The following is a 15,004-nucleotide window of genomic DNA, read 5'->3' on the forward strand; positions in this document are numbered from 1 at the left end:
ATCGAGAGTTCTAGTTTCCAAACTTCAGATAAGATAAGAAGATAAGAAGTCCTTTATTCCTCCCGCAGTGTGGAAATTCACAAGTGAAGCCTTTGTCCTCAACAATATTAATCAGTTTCCCTGACAATCCATTTGACATTTGTCTCAGTTAGATTGTCAGCCGTGGACTCTTTTACTGCCCTGTGCCTGAAGGGTCTGGTCTGACTTTGAACCTTATGTCTGACCTGAAGATGAAGCCTCCAAAACACATGCTGTGAGTTAAGATGTTGAGATACTGTATATAATAATAATAATAATAATACATTTTATTTCATAGGCACCTTTTTGTCACCCAAGGACACCTTACAGTGAATACAAAGTGTTGAAATATGTCGAGTTGAGGTGCAATTACTGGATATACAGTTGCACATCATTCTGTCTGTTAAAATGTGTTAAAAATTTAAATCTGGTTAATTTCCCTGTAATTTCGATAGTGTCTTTATGAAAAGGTCCGAAGTCCTATCCATCCAAAACAAAAATATCACAAATAGGTTCTTTATTCAAAGTGTATCTCAGTTTTGACATTTTATGTTTTATATCTACACAGTTAATTATCTGGAAGAAAAGTGTGGGGGGAAAAATTACAGAAAAAACTAAATCGGTGGCTCTGTAACCTGATACCTGGATCCTGTAGTATCTTGCAGTGTTTATAGCAAACTTTCAAATTTAAAAAGTTGGCTGTGGTAACAGGCTGTGGCATGACCATGAAGGCTACAGTGCCACTCCTCTTCTTCATGCTGTGCCTCACGCCTCAATTAGAAAACCTTAATAAATATAAATAAAATATTTGTTAATTTATTTGTGTCGGAGGTTCTGCTTAGAGTCCAGCCTGTCCATCCTTGTGAGTTTGACCTTTGAGAAACCTGGTCATGAAGGACAGTGCCTACATGGATATAGCACAGATGTGTGATGTGTCTCCTCAGCTTTGGAGACATAATTCCCTTAAACACACAAGACTTATAGTATCTGCCCTCAAAGTTCTGTAAACATTTACACTTCAATCAATATCCCACACATAAACGTTAATCATGTCTTTGCCTGAAAAAACCCACAGAATAATCTCAGGAGGTTCTGACCTCATTATGAAAGGATAATGCGTGTATAAATACTGTAGGCCTTACTGAGTGAAACCTTGATCCTGTGGAATACACACATGTTGAGTTTATACAGCTGGGTTATTTTCTAGCCAATCACTCTCCTGAAACCAGATTTATTAAACCAGACTTCGGAATCCTAGTGACATTTAGAATCATATATAGTCATTAAAATGACAGCAGCTGCTTTGAACTGAGATTTATTTCTAAACCACCAACACCACTGTGTTCAAAGGGTCATATCTGGAAAAGTGCTCAGGCTTAAGGGTGTCAAAAGACCGGCGACCTGGTTTCGATAGGACAAGAGTTAAAATATTAACAAACCTCACACTCGGCTTATTGTACTTTACATTTTTTGACAGAATGAGTCATCATGTTTTCTTATCCAGAGTCACGCCCGTTCATGGGATCTCCGTGGAAACCTGACACACTTCCCTGCTGTGATTGTGTGCCGAGGCTTTTGTTAGCATACACAGCACGTGTAGAACCGAGTGGGCGGTTATTACACAGCACACGGTCCTCGTCCCCTGATAACCTCTGATTTTGACGCCAGTTGTTTGTGATAGAACTTTATCTGTGTCGAGATGAAGACTTCTTTTAATACTTTATTGTGCCTGATGGAAAAAACACAGTTAGTTACAGTGTCCAATTATTGTCAAATCAATTAATTTCCGATTCTGATATCAACTGATACCGATATATTTAGCAGTTTGGGTTAAAAGCTGAGGGCTCATTTCACTGTGTACAGTGGTGTGCTGTGTCATAACTATTTTTAGGTTACGTCATCTGGCGTTATCGGGTTTTCATTATCGGAGCTAAAACCGATAACGATTTGTTGTTGACATGAGATATCTCAATTGTGGGCTCAATAACAATTGTTATTATTTTTAACTATTCATCTTGACTCCATGTGTGTTTTTTTTTTAGGCCTCTTCGGGGTATAGAATTTATGAAGCCGTGTTTCCTGGACTTGTGGAGGCTCGGGCTGTCTTGTCTCTGCATGTTATCATCATGTGCTGCACGGACATGTCTTTGCGCAACATTTTTGGACTTTGCCAAAAATGTTTTTGCACTTTTAAAATGATTCAGTTGCATGTGACAATATCAGCATGCCTTTTTCAATGAACCCGACTCTCATCAGACCTAAATATGTATCAGACCTAAATCTGATACATGTATGCTGTAATGGATACACACCTGCTATAGACCGAAAAGCTGTCCTGTGTTTGTTCTACAGTCCTCCATTAAGTGCAAGGAGTGATATGATCTCAACATTCCTGGAATTTGGCAGATGAGTTGTTGTTGCCCCTTCAAAAATGTCAGTTTCCCCTTGGGGTGAAATCCCTTCAGACACCGAGACTTGAAGAAACTCCTCAGTCTAAGTCCAAACAACAGCAGTCCAATTAACAAAAAGGGGGAACCGATATTATAGGTTGCTGAAGAACAGCACTTTATGCAAGTTTTCATAATTTTTCCAGCGTTATATCAATACTTATTATCAATACAACGGTGATCTGCCTGTGGGTCCATCCAGGCACCGGTTTTCAGTAAGTGTCCACAATTATTTCGAAAGAAAATTAGAAAAGGTCTTTTATTTGGCAGAGAGAAAGCGAGAGAGGGAGGAGAGGAAGGGTCCTCTGCAGCAGCTACGATATCTGCTCCACGTCAAATGACAGACACTAATGATGGGCCTGTGAAGGCAGCACTGATGTCAGCAGGTCCTCAGAGTAGAACAGTAAGAGCCTCTCATATACAGCGTCTCAGGATGATAGGAAAAAGTAAACAGTTTTCACATAATACCTTATAAATAGAGGAAACCAGAGGTCAGGATGGCAAAGTCATGTTTAAACATAAATGACTTTCAGTCACCATGAAGAAACATGACACTGTGTAAAGAGAGAAAAAACTGAGTTTATAAAAAGGAGTTCTGCATTGTCTGACCCTGTTTGCAGTGAGAGCAGAAAACATTTTTGACTGAACTTGAAAAAAAACAAACATTTTTTTATGTCACTCATGTCTGATAAATAAGTTGCACTGTTGTGTTGTGCTTTATCTTCTGTTTTGCTCTAAATGAGATTCAGGTTTAGAGAATTAACCTCATACTGTTACACAGCAACTTAAAAGTAGCCTAATTTTTAGTGAAAGGAGACAGCATACTATTGGCTAATACAATGCAAACTTGGTGTACTACTGGCTAATTGAGCATGCGCTTCTGTTCCTCACGCTGATTGGCTAATGCATCGTAGCATCTCCCCTTGTTTGTCGGCCACTCTCGTTCACTTCGCTCTGCGTCGCCATTATACCTTATATAACTCTACTGTGCATATAATTGTGTGGGAAAGGGTAATACAGTCTAGGAATGGTTGATAACAGTGTGGAGGGGGAGGTTCATGAAGGGTCAATATATACGTAAATAATATAATTTCTCGCCTCTACTTGAACTCAACTACTGTGATAGGAGCAGAATCACTGTACTTCTGTGAGGTGACACATCGAGCAGCCCTAAACACGTGTCTTATAAATCACCTCACCCTACAACTCAAACATCAAAACATGCACTCTCAGATATATACATTAAAGAACCCGGAGCAAATAATAAGGTTCAAATACTGCTCATATTAAAAACAAGTATTTTTGTTTTCTTAAACATTTGCTATAAAGAGTGAGCTGCCGTACGATTCTTTGTTCTCCTCTTCTCCATCCTCTTTGTGGTTCTCCAGAAGTTTGTCCAAGAAGTTTGGTGAGTTTGGCTCAACTCCTGCTTCTTCAAGGTCAAGGTTCTGTGCCTGAGGGTCAGCACCATGGTCTTCCAGCCCTGGGATCACTGGGGTCAGAGATAAGGACAAGGGCATCTGCACAAGTGGTTGAGTGGACAGGCCTGACGGGCCAGGAGAGAACTGGACGCCCGGGTTGGGCACAGCAGAGATGGCAGTGATGGGCTGAGCCCATGGGACGTAGGTCAACCCTGAGTCTGGGAGCTCCATCTGAGGGAGTGAGGCAGGAGCCGGGGCCATGGGTAAAGTCTGGATGGATCAGAAAATATTTTTCATCGTTAACAAATATGTTAGAATGGAATTATGAGACATCTCGCTATTGAATGTGAGAGAGGTTTACTATTTTTACTACAGTAAAGTCATGGGTACTTGCAGTGACATCTGGGTTTGTTATATCATTTATTTCTTCTGGGGAAGCTTAAAATTACAGCAAAGACTGCAGGTAGTCTGAAGTAGATTAGCTGATTTAAAACAACATGATGATGTGATGCTCTGGCCAATTTGTGTTTGTTACACACTACAATCCTACGGGGCAATATACTGGCAAAGCTGCCCGCGCTGTTAGAAGAGCTTGAGGGCGACTCTGTGCGCCATCTGTCTCCTTCATATCTCTGGCAGGCAAGTCAGTAAAAGGGACGGGGGTCTGTAGTTCAGCAGTATATGCTAAGATTGCTAAAGGCTAAAGTTGTTATTGTTATTGTATGAAAGTCAGTCATAGATTGCCATACATACAGTATATACAGTACATTTACATAAGTAAAATAATATATTACAAAACAAAAGTGTTTCGAAAACAAATCACCAAACATGGCCTCAGAAAAGATGGTTGATGCCGGAGGCCATATGAACGAGTTGGACTTGAACTCCTCTCTGCTCACGTACAGGCTCTTAAACCTAAAACAACTGAGCTACAGGGACAATAGAACTAACAGAATAACAAAGAACATTGTCCTCAGATATGTTTGTTTGTGTGTTTTTTTTATTGGAATCCATACACGAACAGAGCAGTGTGTGGCCCAGCGGTTGCAGGTTCAGGTTTGTGATCATACTGAGTAGGTTCTAATCCCATGATTGGCAGGGCTGTGGGGGGTTCTACTAAAAACAGGCCTGCGCCCAGGGCACAGTGAAGCTCCTGTGTGTCTGCTGGTAATTATTGGTGTTTGACAGATGACTTAAATCATTCATCACACTTACACATTGAAATCTGAAACATTTCCTGTCCCAGCCAATAGTTCCTTGAATGCAAAGGAAAGAATAATGAAATTGTGCAGGGATTTTTGTTTGTTTGTTTTTTTAGATGCCTGTGAAAATGTCCAGAAAAGTACATTCTAGTTTTGCTAGCATAATAATTGTGTAGTTTATTGTGAAGTGTTACGTCTTGTGTGGATGCAGTAACTAGAGCAGAGGTATGCCTGGCAGGACCGAACTCGGGGAATACTGTACAGCAGTTGGCCGTGCAGAAGGTGCTGTTGTTTTTTTTTTTTTACATAGAGCAGCTGAAAAAGTTATTTTTATATTATTGCTTCTGGATTTTGTTTTGTATAAATAAGGAAAGTGTTTGCTTTTAATCAACATATCCATGTTTGACAAGTCGCCTGTTTGTTGATACTGAACATAAAGTATGAGGAGCGCGTTTTCTCACAGTTGATGTGTTTTTACCTCCATGCACAAGTATCTGATCTGAGAACTGGTCCGGTGAGTTGAACAGGATGGAGCTAATGCTGGCTTGAATTTGTGTAACAGTGTGTTTAGTACAATGTATTACAGTAGCGTAGTACAACAGCCGCTGAAGTCTTGTTTCACCAAAGTCCATTTGGAGTTTATTTGTTGGACTTTAAAGACCTTTAAAGATCTTCTCGAGAGTTTATTATAATCATATCTTAAATTTTTATTTTTTTTGCCAACCAATAGAGATCTCTCTAAACGACCATTGGTTGAATTATATTGTAGGCAGTACTACAGTACACAAAATAAATGTCCCTGCTAGCCCATGCTGAACATGGTACATGTTTAATTTCTTTTGAATTAAATATTGGTGGTATATGTATAGAATGAGAACATTATATGATTAATGTAAACTATGTTAAATATGATTGTTCTAAACGTATGTGTATGGCGCCTGTAGACATTACCCAGGGAATATCTCAACACCTTCACGGTCAAAACAGAAAATTATCTAAAGGTCAACTTGTTATATTTTTGATACATTTTTTTGTTTGTTGTTATATATAATTTCTACAAAGGTTTGCAAGGATTTTGGAATCATGACTATCATGTGTTCAGGATCAGGATTGGAGCAGACCATGGCTGTGTCCAGGCTGTCCAGGCGTCCTCAGCATCCATTGGTTTTTAAGAATGTTGCGTAGGGTAGCCATCCTGGTTACACTTTCCACAGTTAGCAGTTGGAGGAAAGCATTCACAGTTATATTTCTTTAGGGCGTTATTTAGTAAAAGTTTAGTAACACCTGTTTGTCAAGTTCAGAAGTCTTTAGCTTGCGGTGTTAGTTTTTAGGTTAACTTTGTTTTGTTATTGCACACCATGTTCTCACATGCTGTAATCATCTTACAGTGACAGAGTTTATTTTTGACTTTTATTATTTTTTGGTTTATTGATGAAACTAATTTCATCTGCAGACGTTTTGTATGAATATGTGATTGTTCTAAATGTGCCAATCAACTGAAGCTGACACTGTATTGGCTTTTCTGTCGGCCAGTGTGGTATTGTCTCAGTACAGTTGACTGTCTCATTGTCCTCATGGACGTGTCAGCAGTTTGAAGGTATTTTAACATCGGGGACAAAGACCGGAGCAAAAGTTACTGTAATATTTGGTACTGTAGATCTGTTAGCTTAAATATGTTAATGTTTCACATTTGGCTAGACGAGAGTTTACACTTTCTGTTCTAATTAACCACCATTAGGTTTGTCGTTTATTAAAACATTAAAATAGTGCTACCTAATTTTAGCCCTTTGGAAGCAGGTGACAGTCTTTTTATTTGAGATGGATTTTTGGTGTTAAAGCTCTGCTCACTTTCTGTTCAGTCTAATTGTATCTATCGTTTTTCCTTAATATTCCTTTTTTAATTTATCTATATTATCTAATTTGACAAAAGTGTCAATTTAAAGCCTTTGTGCTTATTGCAGAAGTTTGGAAAACGTTACTCACTCCAAAGTTTGTCAGCAGCGGCGTATGCGTGTAGGTCAGCATGGTGTAGCTGGGGCACAGAGTCTGCATGTACAAGTCGGTGGTTAGGGTGCTGGCAGGGTAGGCTAGACTCTGAGCGCAGGATTCTTGCTGTCTGTACTCAGATGAAGACCACGGCATCATGGCGGCACATGCGGACGAGGATGGAGTTTTCCATCCGGAGCACTGCAACAATCCATCTCCGGTTGTGACTAAAGTCTCAGCCGCGGTGCCTGTGGCGGCATCGGAGCACGGAACGCCTGAATGTGGAAGAAATAACCCAGTGTTAGACAAAACATAGCAATGAGTTCAGTGAAAATTCTGGTTTATGGGTAAACAAATACCTTGCGTGGACATGGAATGATTGTTGCGTGCGACTTCATCCTAAAAGAGAAATTATAAACCACAGTGTTGATATATAAATACAAAGTATTTACACTTGGGCTCATAACGTGCTCATAACGTCCAGGTGTGAGCAACAGCTGAGTTGAGGTTGTCTGGATGTGTGTGTGTTGATGGAACCGTAAGTTTAACATAAAAAAACAGAAAATGGAAAACTGAATTTGTAGGAAATTTTAAGCATCAGAAATGAGCGAATGCTAAAGGTCAAAGGTCCCTAAAAAAATTTAAAATTGGCCCTGAGCTTGATCTGACAAAATTGCAAAAATCACAAATCTCTGTCAAAATCCACTTTTCTTATTCACCCCTTAATTTAAAGGGTTTAGTTCAGCGTGATCAATACTTAATATATATTGTTGGTGATTCAAACAATTTTAAATTTTATATTAGTTAATAAAAACATAAATTTAGTCAATTTGTATTTTTTTAAATTAATAAAATAAATAAATAACACCCTGGTCCAAACCATAGCTCCTAGTTTTGGATACACATGGTGGTTGAGCTGTGTTCATGTGCAGAAGTTAAAAAAAAACAAGTGGATGCGCTCATGACCATAAAAGGTCCACATGTTGACAAATGTCATTGAGAGTCAAAAGTAACGAAACACGAGGCTTTGGTTCAATTCAGTGAAACAACTGTCACTGATAATGACAGACGGGGTCAACACTGACATTACTGACGGCACGTGACGTGAGCTGCAGTGAAAGACTGCATCCTACAACCTGCAGCCTGCAGACGGCCAGCGTGTGCACACATGTGCCGTCAGGTGCCTGCAGGGCGGCGCAGTCTGCTGCAGGAGCTCGTGTTACAGGCGGAGATTTTTACATCTCTCACTCAATCCACCAAAGGCAGGCAGCTGCTGAGGTACGCAGTAAATCATTGTTAAAGAGCTCCTGACAGCTGATAGGTGGAAAATTAGAGAGGTAAATTGTTCGTACCTCGGAGGTTAGATGTTGCAGGTCAACTTTATATGAGACAAATTGACTTTGTGGTTTCCCAGGTAAAATTAAGGCTCAACCAACGGGAGGTTTCAATGGATGAAGGCAGCAGTGTCTTGAGTGAGTTATATTTACAGTAAATATCTACAATCTCACTTAAGCTGTTCGTTTATTTCATATTTTTATCAATTCACCAATTCAATCTAGAAGTTTGTGTCTCCATAGTACTGGTTTTGGGTTCCGCCTGCTTCCTGCCGTGGCTAAAGCTGACAGAAACTGTTGGCAAATAATAAAGAAGAATCAGACAATGGACGGTTGGGGAATGGAAGGTTTTAGGTTCGAGTCCACCAGCTGCCAAGTTGCCACTGAGGTGCTCTGAGCATGGCACCGTCCCCACACACTGTTGCCCCCTGCTCACCTTGGTGATGGGTGAAATACAGAGGTCACATTTGGGTGTGTGCAATGGTGTGCTGTTAGTGACAAATTATTTGCTCTCACTTCACTTTCAGCTTAAGTGTTTGATTAATTAATTAATCATTCATTTCTAATAATAAATACAAAATACAATTATCCAGTGACATGGCCCAGTAACATGGCCCTGTGCCTCTAAACTCTGTTTTGCAGCATTTTGCACTCCACAGTAATGGATGTTGTGAATTTGGTGTATCATTTTTTCCTCACATGGTAGGGATGTAGTTGGTGAAAGTAAAACATCCTTTTTAGATAGTGACACAGTTCTCCTGTTGCAGGCATGGAGCAGATCACACTACCTGGAAGTCATATTCCATGACTTTTTCACAAGTCTGTTTTTTCAGGGTTTTTCAATTTTATTATTTATCGCTTGTGTTTTTAAAGCACACTGTAAATAATAGTTATTAAAAAACAAAATAGGGGTGGGGGGGGAGTCATTTTTAAATTTTGTTTTTCATGAGGTGGTTTGTGAGGTGACTTGTGTGCATGTGTGTGTTTGGGCCGAGTGGATCCTTTATCACCAGAAATGAGAAAATAAATAGTGTGTGGGAGGTTCTCTCTGGCAGGGCTGCAAGTTATTTTGCATAGAAGGCTGTGTGCCCAGCCCGCGAGCCATGAAAGGAATAGTTGTAACTGTCATGGAAAAACACCTGGATTATATAAGGACCAAAATCTCCCCTGGCTGTGGGGCAGGCCTGTGGTCTTCTCCCCACACAGAATCATTTCTCTAAGCCAGTGGTTCTCAATTATTTTCTGTCATGCCCCCCCACTTAGAAAAATGTTTTCACGCCCCCACCCACCCTGACCCACACCTCCACACATTGGAATACTATTGACGACCTGATAACATGTATATTTCTATCTGTACAAACCACTGTATGAGTTGCTGCCACCTAGTGACTGGAGGCTTGTTATCATTCAAGCATTACAGCAGTGGTACACTTAATGCCACCCTGGCACCTCACTGCACCCACTTTTTGAGAAGTACTGATATTTTTATTTTCATAAGAAAGGTTTTATGTGCTCACCTGAATCTTTCAGGTGCTAAAAGCAACACAGGCCGTAAGGTGTTGTGAAAACACCTCTTACTACGTCAGTTAAACAAAGAATCTGTGGAGCTTTTATTTGTCTTGGGACGGTGAGATTCCAGGTTTGATAAGAGCAGAATACAGTGTGTATTCATGCAGATTTTTTTTTTCTTCTTTTGCACATTACTGCGAACTTTGCTCAGTTATGAGTCAGAGAAGGTGAGTCATTATTAGGCGTGTATAGTTAGTAAGTTAGTAAGTAAGAGTTAGTAATTACCCCACATAGAGACAGACGACTGATAATGTTGCTGTGTAAAATGACAAACATTTGGCCTCAGTGACATAGATAAACAAACAATACGTAAACAAACACTTGAGGGCCATCGATGCCAGACTTTAGGCTTTGTCCTCACCAGAACCGAGGCAGAAGACACTGTTTTGACACCGTTTGGCTCCCGACTCCTCTTCCTCCTCAGCAGCTCCTTAACTGGATCTCTGACCCGGACACCTTGGTAAGGTCTGGGCCTGGTCACAGTTGACGGTGTAGCTGCAGGTCAGACAGGAAACAGAACCAAGTTGATTTATAGATGGGTGGCGGTTTTTTTCTAGCCTCAAGCTGACATCATTTGTCTTCAGCCTGTTTCTATCAGGGTTGATAACAACCTGTCACGGCTGGGAAATGTTCAGTAGTAGTAGTAGGTTGTGAAGTGGTTATTGTATCGACAAACTGTTAGAGATATTTATGTTGGAACAACACAAACCATGTGTAAGAGGGTCGTTTTAACTTTTATTTGTTTCCATTCTGGTAATTTGTATGGTGACCTTGGAAGGTGCCCGTTTTTATGATGACGATGACGACGATGATGATGATTATTATTGTTGTTGTTAGTATTATTATTTTAATCACAGTGGATATAAACTTATACACAGGAAAACTATGTTCCATGATTGATTAACCAATAGAGCGATTGATGATTTTATACAATTTGCCTTATTGAATGTCATCTTACAACATGAATTAATGTGAGGATCTTGTCTAATAATACAGATTGAGGGGGGAAAAAAGGAACAATGAAAGATTTTGCTCCTTTTTTCTCCCATCAGGATGACACAAACGTTTTACTCTGTATGAAAATACCTGTGTTCAGAGGTGAACTTTGGTAGTAATTAGTGGCTGGAGCCAGCGTGTGAATTAAGTAGAGCTGACGGTTTGTTGTTTTTTTTATAGTAACTACAACATCAAAAAGCCTCCTGCTTCAGCACACACATTTTCACATCACTGTAATTTCATTGTATAACTGTAGGTAGGTTTCCAGGGAAGCTGCTCAAACAGCGGCCTGGGGCCAAATGGTTTAATCATGAGAAAGAATCTGATCTGAGAGCAGGGGCCTCTTTTCAGATAAGCTCCATCACAGTTTGTCGTACCAGTGATCGCGGAGACAATGCTCACAGGCTACACTCAGACAAACGTAGATTCTGGACTATTGAGCGGACCTGAATATAAGCCACACCTACTAAATTTAAAAAGATAAAAAAATATTGTACATATATATAGGCTGCACTCCAGGGCAGAAGCATATATTAGCTCTGGGGCTAACTCTCTTTACTTCGTGCTTGTCCGCAGCAGAGGTAAACAGAAACAGGGAAGTTGGGATCTTTATTATCACCCCACCAAGCATAACAGTACATAAACAGCGTTTTAACAGATCCGGTATAACCAACTCACACAGACATATACTACTAGTATAACTCACAGTAGCCTACCAGAAAAGTCATTGATCGCTAGCGGTATGAATTTCGTGACAGTAGAAAAATCCTTAAACTAGCCACAACTAGCCACGTTGTTTAAGCCGCAGGGTAAAATGTGTGTGAAAAGTAGCGGCTAATAGTCACTATCGTTCTCTCCTGCAACAGCTTCATTGGGAAATAATTTGCATAACAGACAGGATATTTTTTTACAACTCTCCCTAGGTCTCTAAGTCGTGTAAGATTCCATACGCCACAGGTGAAAAACAAATCCCTCTGACTTGTCACCAAAAAAGGTATAAGTTATACAGTAATCAACCACTGTGGTGGTTTTATCTGTGCAATGTAATCACGACACGCCAATAATGCAGTACTACAGTACTACTGTACTACATACAGTATGCTTCCGCTAAGGTTCAGTTGTTAGTACGGCACTGACAGGATTGTAACTGAAGTCCACGTCTGTTTCTGCTAAAAAAAAAAAAAAAAAAGGTCTGCCATTTCAATATCATAAAAAATATTTAAATTGATTGTTTTTTGTAATTAATAATAATTCCTTATTATTAATAAAAATGGTCTTCTGTTTCACTCAAGTTAAACTACCAACAGTAGACACATTGATCTGCAGACGTTCATGTTTATTTGTATTGAATTAACGAATCCAATAACTAATGATGTGGATCCTTAAGATTTTCGCACAAAAATATGCCACGCCTACTTTAATCCTTAAATGACAAGGACTGGCCAATGAAGAATGAAGAATCATGAGAGACCATCTGCAGTAATTGAAAATGATCACTGTGTTTTTTCCAGATTCATATATATATGTTTTTTTAATGTATATATGTTTTAATTGGCGATTTTCTGGATTTCTGCTGTAACGAACGATCAACATCAGGCGTCAACACTGCTCTTGCATCGGAACATTTGCATCGTGGATGTATGCCAAAACAATCTAAGGCTGCTGTGGGAGATCGTAATGTTATGAACATGGATGAGTTACAGCAGGTTGTTAAATCAGTGCAGAAAAAACAAGTGTTTAAATAAACACGGCCCACAGTGGTCCTAGCACCAAAGGACGTAAAACGCACATACAGTTAAACTAGCGGTTGTCAACTGTCAACCTTGATGCGGAACAATTAAATACTATTCACTAGGCGGCAGCAGATGGCTATAAAAATTTTTAAAAAAACCACTCGGCTTTTGAAGACCTTCATATGCCTCCGTCTGCAAATTCTGCGAGTACATCAGCGTTATGTTCACCGAAACAGCCCAGGGTTTTAAAATGTAAAAAAATTGTCTGCAAATCCACATAAAAATCAATGTATTTCATTACATATATGTTTTTATAACACTTGTTTTATCACCTAAAACTGGTGATTTTTTGTCTGGGGTTGAACAGAGGTTTGTCTAGACAAGGTGCCCTTAGGTTTCTTGCCTAGGAACGCACATCAGTACCGATCTGATCCTTGACCTTACAATCTGAGAAAAACCCTGTCCACTTTCTGGTAAAGACCTTTTATTTCTTGCTTTCAAAAGCATTTAAAGTCAACCTCATCAGTTATTACCAAATAAACTTCCTCTGTCTGTTAAAGGATTATACTTTATTTTTTTACCTGTGTCATCTGACAATGTTTAGCAATTAAGCTAACAATGAACAATTGAAATATTGAAACACATTGAATTGAAACACACATTTACACATTACAATACTGTTTCATTGTGTTTGTGCTAACATTAAAATGGTTGCTACGCTACATTGCGTCTATTTATTTCAGTCTAAAGCTAAGGCTTTGGTATAGATTAATATGTGGCTGGGACTTTTATTTGTTCATTCCATTTAATAAATGAATCATAATTTTATCAGTTCCCTAATTTTTTGGCAAACCTTGTTCTTAGACTGTTTTTTTTTTTGTCAAGGCTCTGACAAATTGTTTGCGTTTATGAAACTGTTTTGTCGTCACGACGTCGCCTTGATCAGAGTTCTGGACAACCACCTGAATTACACAGTTGAGTGATCATAACATTTCCATGGTAGTTTGGCGTTCTCTCTGTAATTACATCAAATACACTGCGTACTGTGCGTGGGAGAAGAAGTCCGTGCAAGAGTTTAGTCGGATTTAACTAAACAAACAGAGCTCTGGTAATAACAAGACAGTGTGATTTTTTTATATATATATTAACAGAAGCTATCGTGTTATGTTCGGCTTATGTCTGACCAGAGCACACGCACACAGACACACACACACGCACTCAAACATACAGAAGGCCATGCTGTTAAAACACAAAAGAGGAAGCGCCACAGCTGCACAGTCCTTCAGCATGGACGCCATCATTTTGCATATCAAGATTACACGCCATTAGCAGCTCGCAAATCAACTTCCAAAATGATCATCTTCCTCTTTCAGAGTCTTACACTGGAGCGTCAGTGTGGATTCTCACACAGATCACACCAGGAAAGGTCTCTAATTTATTCGGTTTCTGCGGATTTTCTGTTGGGAGAAACCTGCAATCGATGATGTGGTGAGGAGAGTGGAGCCGCCACTCAGTCATCGCCACTCTGAACCGACACACACTGAATCAGACGTTGAGCTTTTTATCGTTGAACTTTAACTGTAGAGTTTCAAACAAAACCGATCGTCATTTTTACCTCATTTGGCTGATAAATCCAATTCACAGTTAGCTTCTCAAGGATGCAAACATTGGTATTGATTACATGGTAAATGATTAAGTCGCCATAAAATACAATTTTATGATTTTTTTTTTCCCCTTTTTTGTTTTTGAATTGAAGTCCTAGAACAGAAGACCTAGTAATATACGGTCACCATCGGAGATAAATAACTTTAAATATTATGGATGTAAGTTTATAACCAATTAAATATATTTATATATACATATATACTTTTAATTATTGCTAGTGACAAAATAACAATGCAGTACTTACATTTGTCCCAGTGCATGCTGCTAATCCTGCTAAAATTGTACAGTGAAAGTGGAAAAAAAACAAATGTCAGGTTGGCTGACGTGCTTTATACCAGAAAGTAGCGGGCTTTTTTTTTTTTTCTTTCACCCATTATTCCCTCGAGAGCATTGTTTTTTTTTTTCTTGTTATGTACAAGTTTGAAAAAATACACCAGTAAAACGGCAACTCCTGCAGTAGCTACCGTAACCGTTATTTTACCATTTATTAGTGTTACCCCCAACTTTTAACCTGATTTCTGTTTTTTTATTTTTAATAAGCAGTTTATGATTCATCTAACATTATTTAAGTAGGATTAGGAAACATGAAAACCCAGATTTCTAGCTATAAACTGATGCAGCTCTATAGTATTT

General features: G+C 39.2%; 1 protein-coding gene across 1 annotated transcript; it reads right to left on the minus strand.

The window, feature by feature from the left end:
* Nucleotides 1-1,725: 1,725 nt before the first annotated feature.
* Nucleotides 1,726-14,715, minus strand: pou2af1 (POU class 2 homeobox associating factor 1). The gene is made up of 5 exons (XM_008308693.3): nt 14,616-14,715; nt 10,339-10,472; nt 7,434-7,473; nt 7,072-7,349; nt 1,726-4,156 (listed from the first exon to the last, which is right to left on the minus strand). The coding sequence occupies exons 1-5, from the start codon at nt 14,629-14,631 to the stop codon at nt 3,776-3,778; spliced, it is 849 nt and encodes a 282-aa protein (XP_008306915.1). The 5' UTR covers nt 14,632-14,715; the 3' UTR covers nt 1,726-3,775.
* Nucleotides 14,716-15,004: the final 289 nt, after the last annotated feature.

Source organism: Cynoglossus semilaevis, chromosome 4 (assembly GCF_000523025.1).
Source record: "Cynoglossus semilaevis isolate Cse_v1.0 chromosome 4, Cse_v1.0, whole genome shotgun sequence".
In the NCBI taxonomy this organism is placed as follows: domain Eukaryota; kingdom Metazoa; phylum Chordata; class Actinopteri; order Pleuronectiformes; family Cynoglossidae; genus Cynoglossus; species Cynoglossus semilaevis.

Bases quoted from the DNA above. Each gene is read 5' to 3' on its own strand.
- pou2af1 (XM_008308693.3), bottom strand. The intron at 7,474-10,338 runs GTGAGGACAAAG...TTTCTCTTTTAG, and splicing joins TGTCTTCTGCCTCGGTTCTG to GATGAAGTCGCACGCAACAA. The intron at 7,350-7,433 runs GTATTTGTTTAC...TTCCACATTCAG, and splicing joins TCATTCCATGTCCACGCAAG to GCGTTCCGTGCTCCGATGCC.